The sequence below is a fragment of the Vicia villosa genome, unplaced genomic scaffold (genome assembly GCF_029867415.1).
Source record: "Vicia villosa cultivar HV-30 ecotype Madison, WI unplaced genomic scaffold, Vvil1.0 ctg.000189F_1_1, whole genome shotgun sequence".
Lineage (NCBI taxonomy): Eukaryota > Viridiplantae > Streptophyta > Magnoliopsida > Fabales > Fabaceae > Vicia > Vicia villosa.
Window position 1 is genome coordinate 1273640 of NW_026705059.1, and position 9755 is coordinate 1283394.

Below are 9755 nucleotides of genomic sequence, written 5' to 3' on the forward strand. Positions count from 1 at the left end.
CCCACCTATAACTAACTCCAACCAACTGTTTAACGGAGGGATCACACTTAACAGAAAATAAAAAGTTCAGAACTAACCTTCAGATTGAAGCTTCTTCATCTCTTTCAGATATCATCTTCAATCCTCCCCCATGTTCATTCCTCACACTCTCCACCATTCACCTTCTCCCCCCAATCTTCAGACCCTTCATTCATCATCATCATCACCTTCATTCGCTCAACACCTCTGCTCCCTCATTTCTTCACCTTCAATCCTCCACAGATTCTACAAATCATTCAACATTCTTCCTTCAACCACTCTCTATTCATCTGTAACAAGCTCTCTCTTGAATTGACAGTCATCCTCAATCTTTCTCGATCTCTAATCTTCAATCATCAAGAACACCAATCTTCACTTTCAATCACCTGCTACAGCACAAATCTCAGCCACATCATTCATCTTCAATCGACAGCGTTCACCAATCGCTCACAACGACAACGAAACACACACAGAAAAGCTCCAAACTCACGCAAAGGAGAAAAAGAAGAAAACTCAGAAGAGATCAAAAAGAGATTTGAAGAAGAAGAAGAATGAATACCTGAGGAATAATGGATGCTTGATATTACCTGAGCTTCAAAGATATCTCTGAATTCCTTGCTTCCTCACGCCGAAGAGTCACCGGAACTGCTCCGGTAGGTAAGCCTTGGAACTCTCTTTATCTTCATCCGTCCGTTGTCTCCTTCATGCCTCCGTGTAGAATGCAGTTTCATGAATCATAAACATAGGGCTTCATAGATTGATCATTACTCGGTAATTGGAATTTTAGGCTTAGGGTTTCTATTTGATTTTGCTAAGATTTGAAAAGAATCGAGGGAAATATGAGAGGGTTAAAGGAAATTTAGAAGAGAAGGAGTGGAGACGATTCTTTTGGTGCGTTCAATTTTGAGATTAGGGAAGCTCCGCCGCCTCCGGCACGGCGGAGAGATTTCCGGCGACGAGTTCTCGTTTGCGAGAACGAAGGGTTGGGTTCTGGAAACTGAAGCGTCACATAACTTAATCTTTTCTTTTTTTTTCTTTTTCTTATTTTCTATTAATTGGTTAATTGTCATTTAACAGTATTAATTGAATTAACTAATACCTAATTGGGGTTAATTACTGATTGAAGAAGATTAACACAAAATCAAGTGGATCGAATTCCCCTGGGCCTTGAAACGAACTGCCATGCACCCCCACTTTGGCCCGATCATACATTTTTTTTGGCAAAACGAAAACACACAATGTCTTGGGCCAATTTTGCTCTTTACACCTTCCTGGCCCATGGATCTCTTACAAAAAATCTGTAAACAAAAATGCTACTGGGCCAGATTCAATGGGCCCTGCGCCCACTGCTCTTCACAATCTATGTTTCATTTTGCACCCCCTGGTTCCATCATTTTGCAATCTAGATTAATTAGTTTTTTACCATTTTCTTTGAGTAATTAAAATGCTAATTTTTCCTACTATTTTCTTAGACTTTGAAGCATAATTTTGACATATAAAAAATGATCACAAAAATATTAGTTTAGGCTTTTATTTTAATTCTTTTTGCTTAATTAGAATTCTTGTTTCGTCACATAAAAATCATAAAAATAAATAGTATCTTTTAATCCATTTTGTACAATATTTTGAATCATTTGGTTTCATGTTTTGTGATATATTTTCAAGTCATTCTTTTAGTCAACTTTGTACTATTTTGTATCATGCTTACTTGTGATTTCTACTTGTAATTTCACTTGTATGTTCCTTTAGATTTAGGACCTAATCCATAACTTTTAGGCTAATTTCCCTTAAATCCTATAATTTTAGGTAGAGCTTTAGCTTGACAATTTAGGACTTAGAATCATCTTTTAGTTCATATTAGATTAGGTTCTTTTCCTTTTTCTTTTCAACTTTAAAACATCTAATAAAGGACGACGCGAATCATGCTAATGCCTTTTTTTAGTGTGAAAGAAATGATTGGGGCGTGGGCCCCGATGTATGTTCTTTCCCACTTAGCGGAAGAGAAATGATTGAAGCGTAGGCCTCGGTGTATTTCTTAACCGTTATTTAGAGAAACGATTGTGGCGTAGGCCTCGATGTGCATTCTCTAATTATTCAAAAATTGTATTTCATTTAGAGAAACGATTGTGGCGTAGGCCTCGATGTGCATTCTCTAATTATTCAAAAACTGTATTTCATTTAGAGAAACGATTGTGGCGTAGGCCTCGATGTGCATTCTCTAATTATTCAAAAACTGTATTTCATTTAGAGAAACGATTGTGGCGTAGGCCTCGATGTGCATTCTCTAAATATTCAAAAAAAACTCTTTTTTTATGGCATGATTCAAGTCACAAATTAATTTCCCTTAAAAAACACCTAACCAAAAACATTTCAAAATATCTAATTAAGGCTCAGACTTAAACAAAGTAAGGAAGTGATGCGAAGCCTTGTAGTGGGTTTTCGTCCATCATGGAATTACACCTAAAAGACACAAACCAATTTTCTCTCTTCTCTCTCTTGCCTCCGAGGCATTCTTTCTCTTGCCTTCAGGGCATTCTTTCTCCTAATCGGACACGTTATTTCCGCTCCATTCCCAGCTTAAGACTCCAGAGGTCGAGCAGCGGAGTGCGAATGTAACTGTTCAACTAAAAAACACAAAAACAAAAAAAAACTAAAGAGCCGAACTACGGCGCTCTGATTCCTGAAAAGGATACGTAGGCATTAGGTCGCGGGGCCTAAGCGAGCACAACTATTTATAAACCTTATTTTCCCCGTGTCTCTTCTTCTTTCATTTGCATGCATTCCCTTAGTAATTAAGCTTTAGATTTATACACCCTTAGAATATAACAAACATAAGTGGATCCTGTGGAGTACCACAGACGTGAGGGGTGCTAATACCTTCCCCTCGCGTAACCGACTCCCGTACCCTATCTCTGGTCGAAAGACCTCCTTTCTTTATTCCAGGTTTTCTGATATTCCTTTCCCTTATGGGATAAATATATTGGTGGCGACTCTGTTCACATTTCGCGAGCGTGCGACACAATGATGGCCCTTTCAAAGTCTGTTTTAACCCACTTAAACTCATATTCATTGGAGGGACTACCATGTCAAAAGTGGCTTTACCGGAAATACCAACTCACAGCTACACTTTTCACCCTATTGAGAGATTTCTCAAAGGAGACTTCAAGCATGACATGTTGTATGGTACGATACCAATTTCACCTCTTTACTTTCTGTTATTTACTTCAATCCATATACATGAATATTTTCACTTTGATTAACTATGCATATTATACTTTTCAGATGTCATTGGTGTATTACAAGATGTTGTGAAAACCCAGCAAGGAGGTGGCGGTAGGAAATCTTGCGTCAATATCACTTTGCGTGATGTAGAAGGCAATGTGATTGAACTGGTGTTATGGGAGGATTACGCCAAACAGTTTGTCATCTACACCACCCCTAACAACTTTGCCGGTCCTACTATAATTGTTTTGACACATTCATGGTGCAAGACTAATGCAGGTATTATAAATGTACATTTTGTGTTAGGGGTATATAGTGGATGTTTGTTGTTTCCTTTATTGATGCATGCTGTTTCATATTTACAAATAATTTTCAACACTTTATATTTCAGTTTCCGGTTTACCATGTCTTTCGAACGCATGGAACGGTTCTAAACTTTACATCAACTTGGAACATCCACAAGTTGATGAATTCAAAGCTAGGTAATATTCTATTAATCCCCAAGAATTTAAGAACTATGTGCAATCTGTTACAAACATTAATCTTGCTTTCCTATAATGTTTTTTCAGTTTTGGATCCAACCTACCTGTTGCTTCACAATCATTGACTTGTGATTCATCTGTTCAATCTAATAACAATTTTTGGACCAAATTGTCTGAGGTCAAGAGTATCCGCGCAGTCACTGAATTTGGAAGGGTGTGACTTTTAATACATTGTTTCAATAATTATTTCTATTTGTAATGCACTTCTATCACAATGCATTGTTTAATTTGTTACTGAGAATGTGTTTTCTATTTTCTTTCTTCGAATAGGACTGTTTTGCAACCACCATTGGAACTACCACTTTTTTTAATGCCTCCAGGTTTGGATGGTATTTTGAATCAAGTGGAAATACGGATGCTGAACGCGTTACTAAGTGAGTACCATATCTTGCCCTTCCATTAAATGTTTAACATTTCTATTGTAACATCGTATTAAAACTGATTATTACGCCGTCTTTTAGATTCAAACTTGAAGTTGAGGTGGAGTATGACAACCACAAGGGGATCTTTATTTTTTGGGATAAGGATGTTATTCCTTATACTAAACACACTGCTACCGAATTAAGATAAATCATGAAGAAGGTGAGTTTCAGCTAGGAGTTTTGATTTGTCTTACATTATTTCATTAAACTATGAACATGTCTACTAATGATTTGTTGTTTACTATAGGCTGGAGAGGACAATCCTAAGATTTGGCCTACTCACCTAGATGCCCTGTTGAATAGACAAATGGTGTTTCGTATCAAATATCAATCACAATTCCGACGATTCTCTATCGTGAAGATACTTAACGAAGACGGCCTTTACAATAAGTTTGACATGTACCTCGCAGCGAATGAGGTTAGCAGCATAGTATTATGCATTCTTTCCACTTGATCTCTAAAAATGTTTCCACAGTTCAGGTGTTACAGCCCTATGTCTGCCACATTATGTTTCTAATGAAATGTACATTTCTTACACAGTGACTAAAATCATATTTATATGTACTCTTTTCCATTATGTCTTCCTTTGGTAACAACTGCTGCTGATTTGGAAATGGACACAACTTCTCCATCTCTTAATCCAAACCAAGTAGGTTTATGCCATTAGATGTACCTTATCTGATTCTCCTTGGTAACTCCTTCGTAACATGGTTTTTTTGTGCATAATTTAGGTCACACAAACTTGCGAACAATCGAGCGTTGCTCAACCAGAATCTGCTGCTGACCATAAGGGGAGTCCTTCTGCAAGCTGCAGTAGTACTCCTGCCAAGAGGGTCGCTACGTCAACCTCAATCAATGATCTCATTCAGGCTGATGAGCTCACTCCTAAACAATCGGCCACTAAGTCCAAGAATGGAAAGAAGACAAAGCACCTCAAAAAGGACTAATATGGTGGGTTTAATATGGAAGTTTGCCTCTTTTTTGGATGCTTAACCAGCCTATAACCCTTTGTAATGTTACAAACCAACTGTTAAAACAGTTTTTTGTTAGCCAATGTCAATTTGAATTTGAACATGCCATGCTGTCATACCCCAAAATTTGCCTTCCATATTCCATTTACAATAATTCAAAGTTCAAGATTCAATTCCAAAGCCTTGCTCAAACAATCCCAAGATCCACAGTCAACTGATTCAAACCTGAAGGTCAACTACAATCAAAGCATGATTCAAACCTATGATCATTGGTCAAACATCAAGCATAGAGGTGCATAACCATCATTTGATCAAAGATTGATCATGATTCCATTAATAGAAACTCAGAGATGAACAAATACAAAAAGGTTCAAATTAGGGTTTCTTTAGGAGAAGGTCAACCCAACTTTGACTGGGCATAACTTTCACATGGAATATCAAAAACTCCCCACTCAAAGCCTATTTTAAAGGAAATTGGATTCTCTACAACTTTGTCTCTCACAAGCCAGGGCTAAAAATGCTTCATTTGAGAGTTATAGTACAAAAGATTACAATTCATTTTCAAGCATCCTTCAAAAGCAGTTTTTTTGCAAAGAGGATATGATCAAGATAAAAGCTCCAAATGAAAAAATATATTCCAAAGTGGCTTATAGAGGACCTCTTGAGGTTTCCAAAAAGTCTTAGAGCTCCCTCATAGCTTAAAAATTGAGTGAGATATGATTGATCAAAGTTGGGTGATTTTTGGAGGCAAAATGTGAAAAAAGAAGGTTCAAATTGAGAAATGTTGCAAATGGGCCCATGGTTTTATGATACAAACTTAGTCCACAAGTCACTAGCATGCCCAAAACAAAAGCCACGAAATTTAATATATTATTTGATTTAATATTATTTTTTATGTCATTTTAATGATTTAATTAAGAGAAAAAAATCAAATATTATGTTAAAATATTCACATAAGCTAATTCCAATCAACATTAATGGTTAAATATAATATATTTTCGTGGTATATTGATTGGGAAAAGATTGATACAAGAATTGGCCAAAATAGAAAGTTCTCATTCAAGATTTAAGTCAATTTTACAAACTTTGCAAGATTGGATTTCAAGAGGCCTTGGGCTATAATTCTTAACCTAATTCACTCTTCTATAAGTAGTGAATAGAGGGCATAGGAGGAGGGGGACTAAATTGAGGGAAAGAGATTAGGGTTTTCAAGGGCAAACTCTTCTCCAAACTAGGGCATAAGATTTGATTGCGTACAGCTGCTCTCAAGGTATTCTAAGCTTTGAATCACCTTCAGGCATTGTGCGGGGGATCCTCCCAGGTGGTTGTGAAGGTCGGGACATCTCAGAACCCTCTCATTAAGGTTGCACCGGTCCGTACAACTTCTCAACCTCAAATTTGTAAGTTCTCGCGTTATGGCTTGATTATATGCATATATTTTGGTTCATGATGATGTTTGAGACGATTTAGGCCCGTCGCCGACGAGATTTCACGTACGAAAGAAGAACCACCATGAATGGAGTTCTAAAAAGCTTCACGTGCGGACTCTATATTACAGGCGTTTTCGTGAAAAACTAACGCGTCCATTGAACTCGTGGCACTCGAATTATAGGATCTGGATATTTTGGTTTCGTTTTTTCGTTAAGATTTGCAGGTTTGTGGTGGTTCGACGCCGGAGAGTGTGAAGCTTCGCTGGAGAAGAAGGCAGCACCGGCCTGCACAGTGTACGCGTGGCTCATGGGAGACTCTCCATTGGCCAGTCAACACGCTTTCTCTCTCTCCAACTTTTCCCCTCACGCGTGGCAGACTGGCAGTGAATAGTCAAATTTCTCATACTCTCTCTGCTTCCTATTGGATCACGCTGCAGATACTGGGGCCCGTGTCTGGTTTTGTTTGACTTAAGCCATTCATGGTTTATTTTATATTTATTAATTGTTGTGCATCATATAAACAACTGACAAACGCAGCTCATATGGTAAGGAGTGAAATAGTGAATCATGGGGGAGCCGGTTCGATCCCCAGGCTTCTACATATTTTTTTACAAGTGACAAGCTTCTTGATCCAGCGCTCACAATCAAGATAGGGTTATCATGCACCCCACGCCTCAGCCAATGGATCTGCGTCAGCTAGAGATCCAACGTCCCAGGCTGCGAGCTCACGGTGGACCCTCCCCAAGGCGCAGTAGCATAGGATCACAACCAGGTTCCTTATATGATTTTTATTATTATTGTTTAATTATTTAAATTAGATGATAATTAAATATTGTTTAATTTAATTAACTTATTTTAATTAGGATTAGATATATAATTAGGATATAATTATTTAGGATTATTTTCTCGATTATTTTCCCGATTATCCAATTTAATTTATTTTAATCTTTAATTATTATAAATCATAAAATAACCCTAGGAAGTTTGTTAACGCTTTAGGGTCTGCCCAATCCCATTGGTCGTGGCCAAAATATTAGGATTAGGGTTTTCCAACCGATTTAGGTTTTAGCCAAACAATTTAGAATTTTATTCGCTTCGATTAAATTAATTGATCGCGGTGGGTAATGATCAATTGTTTAAATAATTAAAATACAATTTATTCTGCTAAATGGTTTTAACCAAATCTATTGGTTATGATGATTAGCAATCCTCCCTTTAATTCGTTAGCCATGGTAATCAAACCTATTGATTATTGCAGCTAATGGTAACAAATTAAAACCAGGGTTGTACGCCCAAAACACATCTAAACACTAAACCTCAATACTACGGATTTTCATCCCTTCAAACATTGCAATGTTCACAACTACGATAAGGTAATTCAAAATACCTTCGAACATCCGCATTTCAAAACAATTTCAAAACAACTTCAAACCACATTCAATTCAATTCTAAGGCGTACAATCCTGGCCCCGAACTACGTTGACTCTGATTCTCCCTAAGGAGATACGTAGGCACTTGGCAACAAGGCGAGTCCCCCTCCCTAAAATCTCAATTTTCCCCTATTCAATGCCTTAGCTATAAACCTTGCCACAAACCTTTATCTTTGAAATGTTAGCCTTTAGGAAAGGGTTGAGGGTGCCTAACACCTTCCCTCGACCTGAATATAGTATCTTACCCTGATCTCTTAATTGCATAGGTTTCCTATTCGCCTTGGTAGAATAGGTGGGACTCTAATCTTTAATTTTTAGGCAGGTTGCTACACATGCCTAATGGTTCTAAACTCCTTAACTCATATTTATGAAACTTTTGTAATGAATCTTATTTGTCTAATGCCTATTGTTAACTGCTATTTAGTCCATAGTATTCTATTTATAATGCCTATGTGTATTACATTCTGTTTATAATCCACTACAGTTTTAGACAGTTCACCAACTTATTAATGCACCAACCATTATGAGGTTTATATATGAGGCCAGGAAAGTTATGCATTTTGTAAGAGATAGATATCTTCATGCAATAGGACAACATGAATGAATCATCTTTGCTGCATACCATAACTTATTTAATACTCTATACAGCTGCATACCTTTATGAAAAAAGCAATATTCTGCCTAAGTTAGAGACCCGTAGCAGCTGCATGCCTTCATTGTGATAACAGAATTATGGCCGACCTACGAATTATGAGCATATCTTCATTAAGGGACTTGAAATATAGTGCACCTAATAACAATACAGTGTTGATTTTGTTTCAAATTTTAGAAGGGTGCTTCAAGTTTATGTTCTACAATTATCATAGTTGTTCACAATCATAATTTTGCAAATTTTTAGTTAACAGATTGCATGCCATTGTTCTGCCTTATTGTTCACATTCAATTTGATGAAAACTACAGTTACTCATAGATGAGTTTTGCATGGTGATGCTTTTTTTCCCGCAGCCTAAACCTTTAGCTATATCATAAATGTAGATAACTCATAGCACTTAGCTACATCATAACCTTTAGACCAACCCTTCAATAAACATATATGCATGAATGCTAAGTTCAAAATGACAGCTGTTATTAAGTAAACTTTTATTAAATTCGTATGCAATGTTTCCATCTTTTATATTTAACTTTTTAAAATGACTCTAACTATTTAACATTATGCCATTAAGTTGTTGCTACTCTGTATACTTATGATCTACCATTTGAAGGAAGTACCAAACTGAGCGGTTTTTATCTTTGTCTTTTGTGTAAAACAGTCTTTCAAGTGATCTAGGGCCTGCACATTTCCTACTAGACTGAAATATTTCTTGGGAACTGCCTCCATCCGCTCCATTATGTAGGTTGCTGCGACATACAACCTGCTTCATTGTACAAATACCATCATTTAAGGTAAACATGGAGATTGTTGTCACTTCAACCATAAATGCTTGATGCTTCATTACACGGTAAGTCAATATGTATGCTTTAACTTTTGCTGAACATATCACTTTTACCATTTCCAATTTAATGTCTTGTCAGTTTTGCTTAGCATTTATTATGGTCTACTACTCATAGATGTTTACTAAACAAATAAAATATCACTGAGATGTGTAGCAACCTGCCCTAAAAATTAAGCTTTAGAGTCGCCACCTATTCTACCAAGGCGAATAGGAAACCTATGCAATTG

General features: G+C 36.9%; 1 protein-coding gene across 1 annotated transcript; it reads left to right on the forward strand.

The window, feature by feature from the left end:
* The first annotated feature begins 3101 nt into the window (after positions 1–3101).
* On the forward strand, positions 3102–5151 carry LOC131625110 (uncharacterized). The gene is made up of 7 exons (XM_058896003.1): positions 3102–3201; positions 3301–3519; positions 3632–3722; positions 3810–3936; positions 4053–4148; positions 4452–4622; positions 4936–5151. The coding sequence occupies exons 1-7, from the start codon at positions 3102–3104 to the stop codon at positions 5149–5151; spliced, it is 1020 nt and encodes a 339-aa protein (XP_058751986.1).
* The last annotated feature ends 4604 nt before the right edge of the window (positions 5152–9755 follow it).

What these genes read in the sequence shown, in the direction of transcription:
- LOC131625110 (XM_058896003.1), top strand. Translation starts at nt 3,102, where the DNA reads ATGTCAAAAGTGGCTTTACCGGAAATACCAACTCACAGCTACACTTTT. An exon ending in GTTGATGAATTCAAAGCTAG is followed by an intron (nt 3,723 to 3,809) that starts GTAATATTCTAT and finishes ATGTTTTTTCAG; the next exon opens with TTTTGGATCCAACCTACCTG. An exon ending in GAAATACGGATGCTGAACGC is followed by an intron (nt 4,149 to 4,451) that starts GTTACTAAGTGA and finishes TGTTTACTATAG; the next exon opens with GCTGGAGAGGACAATCCTAA.